This window comes from Macrobrachium nipponense, chromosome 22 (genome assembly GCF_015104395.2).
Source record: "Macrobrachium nipponense isolate FS-2020 chromosome 22, ASM1510439v2, whole genome shotgun sequence".
Taxonomy (NCBI): Eukaryota; Metazoa; Arthropoda; class Malacostraca; order Decapoda; family Palaemonidae; genus Macrobrachium; species Macrobrachium nipponense.
The window spans coordinates 13,116,671-13,131,916 of NC_087213.1; the positions used below are offsets into that span (position 1 = coordinate 13,116,671).

Sequence of the window (15,246 nt, forward strand, 5' to 3'; positions counted from 1 at the left end):
GAAAGAATTTGAGTACCCCTAATGGAGGTGACTACAGGCAGTCCCTGGGTTATGACGGGTTCGGTTTACGACGTTCCGAGGTTAAGGCGTTTTTCAACTAAATTCATCAGAAATTATTTCCAGGGTTACGACGCATACAATGCTGATCTGGCAGATGAAATATGACATAAAAAATGCAAAATAATCAATATTTGAAGTTTTTTTTATGTAAAATGCAATAAGAAAGCAGTTTACATAGTTTTCAATGTACCCAAAGCATTAAAAGTAAGGTTTTCTTAGGGTTTTTTATGATGTTCCGGCTTATGACAATTTTCGGGTTACCACGAGTCTCAAGAACGGAACCCCCGTCATAACCCGGGGAACTTCCTGTACTGGCAGTCTTAATTTTATAGAGATGTTTTACGATCTGTAATTTTCTTTATTATACAGTATATTTAATACTGACTGTGCACATCATGCACAGGCAGTCCCCAGTTATCGACGGACTCGGTTAATGGTGATCTGGTTGTATAGTGCTTGTCTAGTGCCATTTTATGGCGACTTATGGCACCATAACTGGCCAAGTTACAGTTATTGGCACCATAAGATATCAATAACAGTTATGGCCCATTACATACCTAACAGCAGCGCAATTAACCGGTTATCAGCGCCGTAAGCACCATAAATTTATGAGTTTTGGTTCATGGCGGTTTTTGCTTATCAGCACCCCACCGAGAAAAGAACCCCCGCTGATTACTGGGGACTGCCTGTATTTGTAAGGAAAATGGTGCTTTCTTTCTTGACATTGAAATTATTCACAAATAAATATCACTACAGTAGACCATTTAATTTCTAGTCTTAAGTTATTAGTGTCATACATGCAAAAAATAGTACTGGAATGGGGAAGTTTCAGATTTTCTTCAGTCAGCTTGCAATATATTATTTTAGTTCCTTAATGTACCAAGGAACTGTCCATAAAATGTCTATTAAAAAAGCCAAAGAATAAACTTCAGTATATTGGAATCAGTATACGTATTGGAAAAATATTTGGAAGGACTTGAACTATGAACTATGAAACATAGTTCACAGATGGCAGTATGTGTGAGTGCACAGATGCATTATTTTTTATAATACAGTTAGGAAGGAGTGATTGTGGATTTATAACTGAGAGCTGTTTACCACATATGGGATATGTAGTGCCATCAGTGAACTTCACATGGTGCACTGCATTTGTTGCTTAAGGTTATTTGCAGCATCCATTTGGCTCCAACCTGTAACTCCATCATTTCATTATATGTACTACCTCCTTTCATATTCTCATCCACATAAAGTTGTCCTCGCAAGGTTTTCCTGTGCAACCTTTAAAACTTGTTCATATTTTTTTCCCTTTCAGTATGTACTAGATAACCTCATAGGTCATAATACTTGACCTTTTGCCAAATTTTGTATTCCATTCCATTCATTCTGAGAGCTTTTAACCCTTAAATGCCTAAGGGGTATAATAAAAATCGTCTCCCGTATGCTGAGGGGGTCTCAGAGTGAGCGCCGAAGCGGAAAAAATATTTTTTTCAAAAAATCACAGCGCGCTTAGTTTTCAAGATTAAGAGTTCATTTTTGGCTCCTTTTTTGTCATTGCCTGAAGTTTAGTATGCAACCATCAGAAATAAAAAAAATATCATTATATATAAATAATGCGATATATGATAGCGCGAAAACAAAATTTCATATATAATTGTATTCAAATCGCGCTGTGAGCAAAACGGTTAAAGCTAAAGAGTTCATTTTTTTTCGTTGTATTGTACACTAAATTGCAATTATTTTGGTATATAACGCATTGTAAAACAATCAAAGCGACACAGAGAAAATATTATCACAAAATGATGCATGAATTCGTAACGGGCAGATGTAAAAAAAATGTTTTTTTCAAAAATTCACCATAAATCTAAATATTGTTCTAGAGACTTCCAATTTGTTTCAAAAAGAAAATAAATGATTGAATATTACTATACTTTAAGAGTTTTAGCTTACAACTGCAGTTTTCGACCATTTCGGACGAGTTAAAGTTGACCGAATGTCGAATTTTTTTTTATATTTTTTTTTATATGCAAATATTTCAAAAATGAGAAAAGCTACAACCTTCAATTATATTTTGTTGTATTCTACATGAAATTGCACACATTTTTGTATATAAAACTCTATGAAACGCTTAATATGAAACAGAGAATGCGACATACGCATTTCAGAGATTTGCGGCGGAGAATCCGCGTGCGGAGGGAAGAAAAAGTTTTTTTTTAAATTCACCATAAATCTAAATATTGTGCTACAGACTTCAAATTTGTTTCAAAATGAAGATAAATGACTGAATATTACTAGACTGTAAGAGTTTTAGCTTGCAATTGCGTTTTTTGACCATTTCGGTAGAGTCAAAGTTGATTGAACGTGGTTTTTTTTCTATTTATCGTGATTTATATGCAAATATTTCGAAAATGAGAAAAGCTACAACCTTCAATTATTTGTTGTTGTATTCTACATGAAATTGCGCACATTTTCATATATAAAAGTTATTTAACAGCTAATTTAAAATGGTGCAAACATTACGACAATCGCATGTATGATTTTTTCGGAAGAGTTACCGCGCAGACGTTTAGGAAAATTTTTTTTTTTTTCATAAATTCACCAAAAATCGAAATATTGTGCTAGAGACTTCCAATTTGTTGCAAAATGAAGGTAAATGATTGAATATTACTAGAATATAAGAGTTTTAGCTTACAATTGCGTTTTTCGACCATTTCGGTAGAGTCAAAGTTGACCGAAGGTTGAAATTTGGTCACTTATTGTTATTTATATAAAAATATTTCAAAATTGATAAAAGCTACAACCATGGGTTGTTTTTAGTGTATTGTGCATGAAATTGCACACATTTTCATATATAAAAGTTTATGTAACGGCTAATTTAAAATGGTGCAAACATTACGACAATCGCACATATGATTTTTTCGGAAGAGTTACCGAGCGGACGTTAGGAAAAAGTTTTTTTCGTAAATTCACCATAAATCGAAATATTGTGCTAGAGACTTCCAATTTGTTGCAAAATGAAGGTAAATGATTGAATATTACTAAAATATAAGAGTTTTAGCTTACAATTGCGTTTTTCGACTATTTCGGTAGAGTCAAAGTTGACCAAAGGTTGAAATTTTTGCACATCGTTATTTATATGAAAATATTTCAAAACTGATAAAAGCTAAAATCATGCGTATTTTTGTTGTTGTATTCTACATGAAATTGTGCACATTTTCATATATAATACTCCATGTAACGGCTAATTTAAAATGGTGCAAAAATTTTGTCAAGGTGACAAAATAATTTTTGAGATGTGTCACTGATACTTTTTAGTGCGATAAGAAAGAAATTCGCACTTGCGCGCCTGCATAACGATTGTAAACAAAACAACACCTTGATCCGTGAACTCCCAGCATCCCCCAAGGCGCGTGATTCAAAAGTTTTCGGCTGGTAGGCCTATAAGTATTTTTCCGCGAATTTTTAAAAAAACTTTTCTATGTCGATGTAAAATACGTCCAATCGGCACCCGACAGACAATTTATCTTGACGTGAAATATGTCCAATAGGCGTTTAAGGCTTAAGATACATAACCCTAAAAACTTTCATCTCTTGAAATCAGGTGTGCAAGAAATTTATTTGTAATGTTAGTTTATCCAATTGGACTTATTTATGGTTAATACCATTTCGGGAATTTGGTACTATCCAGTTTAACAGTATCTGCTCTTGTCCATTTTTTGGAACTTGTCATTGCAGTTGTCCATGTACTTTCATTTAGGAGGGATCCAGGTCATTCATCTTCCTCCTCTTCATGACATCATTCCTCATAATTTAGCGAACAAGAGGTGTGGATTCCTTGGAGTGCCATTCTTTACACCTCTTGTACTTAGTGTGTGTACTGTGTGGCTTGTTTCTTTCATATCAAATCTATTATGTGCTAATTAAATGTTTGTGAGTTTGAGGTTGATTGCAGATGCCACCATCAATCTTTTTGGAATTGGACTTTTATCCTCCCTTTTTAAATTATTTAGGCTATTTATGATTAATAGTTCTTAACAGCAAATGGTGTAGTTCCCTTCACTCATCAGGTGGAGGATTGTGTAGAAGAATGATTATTGTGCCAATGTAGTAGGACGGGTATGTGCAGTGAGGGTTTTATCTCATAAATCTCTCAGGTTAATGTGTTTGGATGCATTTTATAGGTATCAAAGTTATATATGATTACTGTTTGTGTGTTTAAAAACGTGTTTTATTGTAGAAACTGTCAATGAATATCTGTAGATTGTCGACACAAAACAGGTTTTGATATAGGATACCTATTTTTGGTAGTCACTGATGAGTCCTCAAGGATTACCCTTTCATGGTCTATCCAGAGCTCCATGGTGACCGGACTAATGTCAAAGAAATTTCTTTTAGTTGGTCTTGTGGCTGGGTATTGTGTCGTAATGTTAAACATTATAGCGTGTGATAGAGTATAAATGGACTCAGGATAAGAGGGCAATTTCTCTTATCCTCAGCGAATGCTAAAACCCAGCTTACCCACATTAAAACCTGCAAGAAGAAGAAATGGTTATGCACATACGCACCGTCATATTGTTTACATACGACCAAAAATGGACCAAGAATCCATTCTTTTCTGTTGGTTAATGCAGGATGACCCCTCACCCAAATCTCATGTCTTTTTGTCAGGGAAGTGGGAAGGTTTAGAGGACTGAACTGTAACTACCATAAGTAGGTTTTCCCTACATGAAAACTTGTTTTTTGGTAGCGTAGTCACTGTCTCGTTCTCAAGGAGCTTTAAAAAGAAATTGAAAGGTGATGAAAAGCTCTTGAATTTTAATCCCCACAACCCAGGAACATTTCTGGTCCAGGGTCAAGCCACAAGTTTCATGGCCCCATTCTTTATTCCAATTACCTTCTTGGATGTTTGCCATGACCTCTAGGGAAACTTTATTGCTTGAGATTTTCTTCTTAACCCTTACTGGACGGGTAAATTTATCAATATGCAGCTCCTCAGGCCGGATAAACTTTGAGGTCGGTCAGTTTACAAAAAAAAACACATGAATGGAAAGAGGAAGATATGCAAATGCACATGGTGAAAGAAAAAAATTCTAAAATATTTTCCCTACCTCCCATGAGAAGTTGAAAATTACAATTTACAACCCCTTTACAAGACAATCGTAAATTTTATCAACTTATATTTTTTTTCTAATAATTTTGTAAAATTATAATTACTGCTCACACAGTATCAAAACAGATAAGAAATAAAATCAGTAACAAATTCTTATCATATTTGTTAAAAAATATTTACATAACTTTACCGAGAGCAAAGATTCAGTAACTTTTTTTTACTTTGACATGTTTTTCTAATATTTCTTTCACTGTTCTTTGTAAAATTACATTTACAACCAACATACTATCGTAAAAGACGAGCAAAAACCAACAGTAAACCCTTGGTATATTTATGAGCAAATTCACAAAAAGATGCCATGTGAGACAGAGATATAATACATTCCGCCTCGAAGGTACAAGCAGAACTGAAGTCCTGAGATGCTGATTCGTGGTTTTACCCAATGTAAAAATTGCCATTAGTGAATTTAGGGACTATAGAAGTATTGGCACCTCTTTCCTGCTCGATTCTTTCCAAATCGATTGGGCCTAATATTGTTTATCTACAGGATCAATCCAAGCACCACCCCAAACTTGGTATTACTATTCCTGAGGATCAATCCGTCCATTAAGGGTTAAAGGGATCTCATTCTTGGCCAGGAATGACAGGCCAGAGGACAATGATAATTGATGGTCAATCATTTGTGTCATGTATTGTCCTCATCTAAGAGAGCCGAGTTTGCTGATACAAGCTTCTGATTCTAATGCAAGAAGATTGCCTGTTGTAGCTCACCTATTGTAGCTTGTGAGTTGTGATTATATCAGGTCTGCTGAATTGAGGGGCTGATCAAATTTCTTTAATTTATAAACTAAACTCTTACTTATTTACTATAGTATTTTCTTTAATGAATTGATATTTCTCTTTACACTAATATTATCTGAAAATTTTTAAATCATTTATTTTTATTATTTATTATTTAATATTTAATGTTATTTAACTTAATACAGTACTAATCAATATTAATATTTGAAAATTACTAAATCATTTTTGCATCATAAAAATGTATTGTCATAAAAATAATATCAAAATACACTAGTTAGTGAATATTTATTGACGGAAAAACATGCAAAAGAGCGAGTCCTCCCGCGAATCAGTTTTAGATAGGTCCCACATAAAAATCTGCGAATATGTGAGTCCGTGAATCGCGAGAATGGGAATATGGGGGGTTGACTATACCCGGCCACAAGACCAGCTAAAATAGATTTCTTTGACATTAGTCTGGTCACCATGTGCTCTGGATAGACCATGGAAGGGTAACCATTGAGGATAGTCTCTAAGGACGAGACTGCGACTATGACTCGTCTTGTTTAGCTAAATGTTAATAGTAACGGGGTACAACTGATGTTTTTGTATATTTGAACTAGATGAAGCCTTGATTTATTGGCAATAGGTGAAGTATGTAGTTTTTCATGTTTATCATATGGATGACATGAATAAAAAAAAAAAGATTTGGTAGAAATGGTCTGGGTGTTTAGACAGAATAATTGTGTTGTTAATCATAATGAGTATTATGTAGCAAGCAACAATGTCCATTTACTTCCATAGCAAGCTTTCAAAGACTAGAATGCTTATGCCTGAAGAAAAGGAAAATGTAGCCAAAGAGAAAAGAAACATTTAATGTCCCAAAACTTGCCTATGGCAAATCATATAAAGTAGTGTTAGTAATGACATCATTTGACATCTTCAATCTCATATGGTTAATCACAGTGGAAGTTACTCTTGACTCCCACAGTTATTTGTTTTGTAATACGTATACCAGCCTCCCATAAAAAAGCAAGTCAGTGGTGTATGGTAATTGAATGTAGCATTAAAACCTCTTTTAAGCAAAACTTATGAGCATCAATATTAGTAACAGCCAGGAATATGTACCATTTCACATCATACAGTAAGAGCAATAAAAGACTTTTGGCTCTGGGCATCATGATGTCAGGGCACCTCACAGAATGAGAAAGTGATAAGGAACACTCTTAATTATGTAGGCACATGCACTAAATGAAGGATTACAGGCAACAAAATCTTGGAAAAAAATAATTTGGTGGTAATCTTGGAAGGCTGTAGGTATCACAGGAGAACAGTTTTCTGACAATGGTAGAACTAATTCCTTAAGCATGTGGCATTAATACCATATTTGTAATAGGCAATACCTAGTTTTCTGCTACTATCAGACAATATTTATGAGCTGTCAAACAAGAATGGTTAGTGTAAATGAGGAACTTAACTCAGACATAATTGTATGATGTACGTATATAGTTGTACAAGTATTGGTGTATGTAGTTAGAAGTAGGTTTTGTAGCACTATGGAGACTTGCATCCAACAAAAATGTTGTGACTATACAAGCCTTAAGAAAACCACAGTGTTAAATTAATATACAGAGGACAATCATATCAAGAACACCACCACTAATGGGTTCCTCGACATAAGTGTAAAAGAAAATCTGAAAAGTTTGTGACTTGGAAAGCTTTGAAGACTTGTTTCTGAAAGTGTCATTTTTAGCTTGTAGTATTTGAATTCAGTGTAGTACTGTGTATAAATATTTTTGGGTTAAAGAAATTGTTGAACACTTTGGAAAAACAGGGTCTTCAATTATATGTAAACTGTTATAATGATATAATTTACACTTCATTGAGTGTTTTTGTGTATGTATGTATGTATGTTAGTGAAATATTTGACAAGTGAATGGATTATAAAGAATATGACAGGCTATTTATTGCTTCTTTGCTTTACAATTTATATAATTTTCCTCATATCCTCTATTGATTTACATACGCTTTCATGCTTTAGCTTGCATTGCTGATTTTGCCTTACAGGAATGAACAACAGGGAAGTGATAGAGCGAGTACAGGCTGGTTACCGGATGGCCAAACCCCCTCGGTGTCCAGATGAACTCTATAAAGCGATGCTTCACTGCTGGGACAAAGATCCAGATCATCGGCCTACCTTTGACTTCTTACATCATTTCTTCGATGACTACCAGGTCTCATCAGAAATTCCCTATCGAGACATCCACGACTAATAACAACACCCCCATGCCTGACCTCCACCCTTTTATCAAACCCTCCCAGGCTAGGACATCCTGGGTAAAGAACAGTCAGTAAGTTTAGTCCAATAATTGGTGACCCAGAATCATTAATAACTGGGTAAGGTTCATCATGAGAGAACCATTAAAAAGTTTAAGAATAAAAAGAAAGAACTAGAGATCTTATTCAAATTAAATTGACATGGTGGAGGGTAGCGGTAACTAGGGTCACATCTCGTCACAGCATGATTGTCTCCTGAGATCTGATAATTTTATGATTGCAGTTGCTCATGTTCAATCATAATTTTACCAGCTTTCACGGCTTTTCATTTTAATGGTAATAAAATGTGTTACATATTTAACCAGTTTTGATGCTGATATAAACATTTAGGAAAGAAGGATGTCTCTTTTATGTGAAGTATTTTATAACCTTTACCATTTACTCAAAGTGTCATAGCAATCTAGTTGTTGAAGAAGTGTCTTACATTGATTGTGTGTTGCTCGATCATTTGGGAAAAAGTCACAGCATGTTTACGTGATTTGCACACGCAAATATTGAAAGAGAATTTTGTGTATCATTGAATGTCCCCTTAACATAGAATAAATGAACAGTAGTATTTCCTGTTGAATTGAAAGTGCTTTATTTGCATGAAGGCTTGTGAAATGAGCCTACATTGTTATGTTTGTAAACATACCAGCAGTGTTCAACTTGTAGTGGAACTTAATGGGAATAGGAAGGGTTTGAACAAATTATTGCGAAGGAAATATGGCACAGATGCTCTCCAAGTACATATCTTAGAAGATTTTGTTATACTTCATCCTTAGTTTTCAGATCTATTCTATTTAGGTTTTTTGGAGTGCATAATAACATATGTTTCTTACCACACACCTTAAAATAGTGTATAAAACAAAATGAAAGTGCACTGTGATAAGTTTCATAAGCACTTCTAAGTTGCCCATTTCATGATCAGGAAATGGGCTTATCCCTTAAAGTTTATTTTTTTATATATTATTCTTTATATGTATACATATTTGTATAGAATATGCAGAAATCTCCATCTTACATCATAAAAACTTACATTTTATTCTACAATAAAATAATAAGTTTGAGAAGCTCACTGTCATCTTTATTACCATTACAGTTACAGTACTCTATTTGATGGCATAAAAAACCTCCCAGTTTTGAAAGGAAATATCATGAAAAAAATTGTAAGCATTTAGTGCTATTGATATACTATATAGCTATATGTAGTATGTCAGAAAAATTAAACAAAGCATTCAACTAGAATGGCAGGAAAAAAATAATCCTACTGTAATTTACATGAAAAAGCTAAAGCCAGCTTAGTAATAGCAGAAGATATTTTATAAAACATCTTCCATCTCTTTTGCCCCCCTGGATAACACTGAAAGTATGAGTACGTACTTAAATTTGCAAATAAAATTAAAACATGGTTGAATATAAGAAATATGTACTTATAAGTTTATGTATTAGGATAACATTTTTAGTAAGTTTAATTCAGTATAGATTTGTTCATGATTATGTTTTTGTTTTTGTTCTGTAAAGTAGGTGTAAGCCCAGCCAAGGAGATAACCTACAAGCATTTACATGCATGTTTGCAAGGCATTAAGCAAAATATGCAATTACTGTGTACCCCTTTCTCTCCCTATCTCTCTTATACAGTATTTTAATTGAAATTTATGTATGCTGCATAGTATGGTGCGATAATGTAGTGTTACATATATTTTTCACAGTGTGCATGACATATATGCATACATTAAGGTAAACTCTCTCTCTCAGAAATCTTTTCTTTTAAAGGATGATACAGAGAGGCAGAAGTATGGATTTAAACACTGCATACTACTGTCTGAGCCATTATGTTAGCACAGGATAGTATTCAGTTTTAAATGTTAGGAATTATTTAATAACAAAGCAGAAAAATAGGCATTGTTTATTGTTAATGAATAATGAAATGAGAGTTCAGGAAATACATATTGTATTTTAGAAGGGTATCTTTTGTTCAACTGGCAAATTCAAATTAAATTTTCTGTGTTGATTATTTCTATCTCATTCACTCTGAAGGGATACTTAAAGTGAAATTCTATCAGTTGGCCATTGATGAGGCAGGAAGTTGGTGCCAGTCATGGTAGGCAAGGTCTGCATTGTCCTCAGGTACAGAAGTACAAAAGTTCCATCTTATAAGTCCTGTGTGGCAACGTCTTTGACTTAAAATTAAGTCTTGGGTTTGATTCTGATGCAAGTTAGAGCTGTATTAATAATAAAAGTAGTAATGAAAATATTTGAATGGGTACTACTGGTAATATTACAGTGTTATGGAGCTTGGCCAAGTACAGGTACTGTTATACTGATGATAGACAGTGTCTGAGTAAAAAATAGCCCACCAGATATCACAACACTTATATAACAAGCCAGTGAAATTTTGAGCTAATTTCGGAAAACAGGGAGTCTTAAATGCTATCAAATATGGTAAGTATTTGTATAGTGAGACAACTGATCAGAAAGTTTTATAATTTTGATCCCTCCCTCCCTCCCTCCCACCCATGGACATTAAATAGCTACTATTTAAAAAGAAAAGGATACAGTATGTGTGTTTTTTATCATTCATATACTCACCCACATAGCAAATATCTTTTTAGTCATGCATGCAAGTTTGACAAAGTTTCTTTTGAATTGTGATGCTGCAATTTGGAATATGGGTGGTGTGAGGGAAGCTTGCTCAAAACTGATGAATCTACTTGTAAAAGCTTTGGTTACAACTCTTATTTCTTGTCCTCCAATGAATTGCTTTTAGGTAAATGTTCAGAATCTACTTCCATTTATGTAGATGGGGTCCAATATTGAATTTTTCCAAACTAATTTATGATGGAAAATTTAGTTTTTATCTAAACACAAGCCCTTCTAACCAGCCCCATGGGAGCTAAGTATCTCCACTTAACTCAATGTGTGTCCATTATATTTTTGGCCCATTGGGCATTTTCTTTAATCATTCACCTATGATGGTGTAATTAATAAGCTGTTAACATGAAGAAATTGTTATATTTCAGCATGCTCACTTACCTCAAGAGGTCATTAGTACAATCGAAAGCAAGATCTTGTCACAGACTTTGCCAAATAGAACACCCTTGGCAGTACAAAAAATTTATTGTTGTCTCATGTCCTCTTGAATGCAGTCCTGCCATTTTCTTGTAGATAATACAAAAGAAGAATTATAGTCATTTTATTTGTAGGAATGAAAAAATTTAAGCAGTAGAGCTGGACTCTGAAGTTTATGAATTATTACCTTTCTTTTGAAAATGTTGAACTGGCCAAGTCTTCCATGGACCATTTTCCATTGTCGTATGTCTAGGCATATGTAGCATCCTATCAAGCTTCTGTGTAATAGAGAAAAAATACCAAGAAAAAGGAATAACCAAAAGATACAAGTGCAAAAATCATGACATTAATGAAGAATGTTATGCACCCAAGTACCTCTTACATAGGAGATTGAAAGCAGTTGAATAAATAATAAATGCATGGAAATTGGACTTGGGGCAAGTAGTAGTTTAAGCTTTAACCAATTACTTGACCTTCCTGGGTTTTGCATTTAGCATTTATGGTTAATGATGAAGATAATTATAGTGGAAGTGGAGCTGGCAATGGATGACTTAAAGATAACTGTTATGCTTGTATTACCAGAAGGATTTGTTTTGCAAACTTTCAGTATCCATTTTGGCCATCCTGTTTTCATGTCTTTTGTTATACATAGCATAACTAGTTTCCTAAATTTTAATTTTAAAATGGTAAAATACTCTGCATCTTAATATTTTCAAAAATGATCAAAGATACATCTGCAGCAGATAATTATTTTGATCAAACTTCTTCCTCATTTTTCATCATATTGTTGGATTAGGTGTGTGCTAACTTAATGTTTCTCATGTCTCATACTTGTTTCATTTTGTTGCTCTCTTATTCTGAGAGGGCTGAAGTTGTTCTGGTTTGCTCTTCATTTTTTGGATCTTAATGCTGTTCATGGGACTATTAATAGGCATGTTTTTGCTACATTTTAAATAGAAAGTGTAGCTAAATTGTTTCGTTACAGTGAATTGTTAGTTCTCAGGCAAATTTGTGGAAGAAAGTTCAATATTTATAAGGTTTTAGTGATTAACAGTTTTTTAAGCAAAAGGAAAATTAGCATTCTCTTCAGTAATAAAAATGTATATATTATGTATTAAAACTCCACATGTATTCATGCAATGTGATACACTTAATGTATCTTCTCTGACATATTGTTGAATTAGTAGCTGGTGTTTGGAATGGTGATTGGAAGACTCTCCTACCCCTTCATTCATAGTGGAATTTGGTTTTATACCTTCATTTCCTTTTTAACTTCCCTCTATTTTGATTTTAATAGATTGGAATATTATTACCTTTATATTGCTATGTTGTTGTCATCTCTGGTTATTCCTTTATTGGGTTATATTTTAATAATTCCCCTTTCATTTGCACAGTTGCCTGAATTTCTGTCTGTTCCAGAACCTCATGTAGACTTTTTCATTATTGATATTGCATAGTTTACTCACTGGTGTAGGTGTTTTAGGATTTCTTATGGGTATACTATTACAAGATATTTTTATAATTTCAAGTATTTGTTGGATACTTACAAACATAATTATCATTTATTTATAACTTGGTGAGAGTCTAATCTTGAACGAGTAAACCACTTATTCTAAAAGATTATTCGTATGTAAATGGAAATACAGTGGAACCTCGGTCTTCGTACACAATCCATTTCTGAACCTCTTCAGGAAGTCTGAAATGTATGAAAAACGAAACAATAATTCCCATAAGGATAAATACAATTGATATGTTCCAAACCCATACAGAAAACAATGAGAAATAAATATAAATGAATAATAAGCATTTAACATTACTCTTCCTTTTATGGAAGACTCTTGTTAGCGTATGGAACATGAAGGGAAAGGGAGAAGGATGAAAGGTTATTGTTTGAAAGGGAAATCCCCCTCCATAAGGAATTCAACCATCAAGGACCTCTAGGGTTATTTCTCCTCTTCGTTTTTTACTGGCACTATCTGGGGTTACTTCTCCTCTTTGGTTTCTACTGGCGCTAGGACCAGCTTGAGAGTCACTGGACCCCTGTTGCACAACCAAACCGCCCAGAGACATTTGTTTCTGTTGTGTCTATAAAATTTACCTAAAGTGGAACAGGGCATTGTTGCTAAAGATCTTTGTTAAGATGATAATTCTCCACAAAATCTTTTGACATCATTCCACTTTGCAAACATGTCCTTAATCACTGAAGTAGGCACATTATGTATACCCGTTTGTTCTCTGAATTTTTTGAACCAGCCTCTTTTGGCCTTAACAGCATCACTTGTAAGCATTTTCCTACTGTGATCGGCATGCAACACCCTCCAACACTTTGCTACGAGCTCTTTCTCAAATTCTGTAGTGTTTCTTGCCATTTTTACAGAAGGGCTGGAGCTTTCTTTGGTCCCATGATGGCTTATTTAGGAGTTGCACTAAAAAAAAAAAAGCACTAAAAACAACGAACACAAAATTAGAATAGGTCACAAGAAAACAGGATGCTTTGTTTGGGCACTTGATATTGAGCATAGTCACACAGTGGGCCCCAGAAGGAGCGTTTCCGAGTGTAAAATCCGAGGAAACACATGAAACCCGAAACAAAATTTCATCGGAAAAAGTCTACGAAAACCAGGGTGTATGAAAACAGAGGTTCCATTGTACAATACAGAAATAGATTTCATTTTTTATATTTGTATACATATGGTATTTTTTATACTTCAAGGAATGTGTAGATTACATCATTGATGACCAATTGTGAAGAGGATTTTTTAAGTTTTAAGTCACTTAGATATGGTCCAGTTCTTGGAATAGTTGCATAGATGGACCCCTTGATACTTCAGTTAATTTTCTGAAAAGACTTTCTAGCATGATGCGTAGTTTTAGCAACATTCAGCGTAGAATAGGCAAAAATGATTCACTTTATCTTTTAAGGGTCTTTCACTACCATGCTTATAATTAAACTGGAATCCAATCACATAGATACCAAACAAATCACTCATGATTTGTAAGCCATGAGGGTTCATGTTTCAGTATGTGTAAAGATGGAATTTTTACCTTATTAAGGCAGCGATAGCCAAATGCGTTTCACCAAATTCCTTTTTATATACTATATTCCTTTTCCTGCCAGCTGTGTTAGAACTAAGAATTTTTGGCTCTGATTTCTTTTTTTTTCCAATAATAAATTAAGTAAATATGCATTTGATGGAAAGCTGTGATTTACATTTAATTTTTAACTTGTAATAACTTGAATATTGGTCATATTGGTATACAGTATCAGTAAGTAGACACAAACTGTTCAGTAGCTGATAAAACCTGTAAGAAATTAGCAGTATGGTAATGTGATCTTGAATGTGCCATTGGTAGAGTAGAATTACAGTAGTTTAATACAGCTGGCAATACATAAATATACAAGGGGTCACTTTGGGTAAGTAGTATTAAGTATTGCCAGGTTACATTTTAGTGTAGTTTTATTAGTACTGGTTTGGACTACATACTTAGGGAGATGATTACAGTAATTTTGTCTTGAGGTATGACCTTGGTAATGTAAGTTGCTCATTTTGAAAACCTTGCATAATGCTGGAGTTTGTGAAGTGTATTAGTTTATTCATACCGTTTCAAGGCCAAAAGCTAAATTTAAGTTACTGAATGTTTGTATAATAGTCTATTATGTTGGTAGGCATGTATATGTGCATAAGTATTTTGGTAACAAAACTGCTATGCGATTTTTTGAGAGAATTATAACTCATATTTAATCATGAGGTCTATGTGGAGTGTAGTACAAGAGTAAAAATATGTTACTATTGTAAACAGTCCTATTTAGAGTGGTTGTGCACAGAACTAAACGTGCAAGTCTTAGCCAGATATTTTGGACCTTTAAAAATGACAGGTGTCATTAGATATATGTTGCAACCTATGAAGGT

At 33.9% G+C, this 15,246-nt stretch overlaps 1 protein-coding gene across 22 annotated transcripts in view; it reads left to right on the forward strand.

The window, feature by feature from the left end:
* The window catches only part of LOC135198501 (tyrosine-protein kinase SRK2-like), a 375,373-nt gene that overhangs the window by 343,398 nt on the left and 16,729 nt on the right, over positions 1-15,246 (forward strand). For 2 of the 22 annotated variants that reach the window (XR_010310811.1, XR_010310813.1), the window contains one exon: positions 8,015-8,298. The exons of 19 other annotated variants lie outside the window; for them this stretch is intronic. Coding sequence is in view for 1 of the 3 variants with exons in the window: in XM_064226113.1 (XP_064082183.1) it covers positions 8,015-8,181 (167 nt within the window). In the remaining 2 variants the exon portion in view is untranslated. The remainder of the gene's footprint in view (positions 1-8,014; positions 8,299-15,246) is intronic. One more of the 22 variants, XM_064226113.1, reaches the window with a different exon arrangement.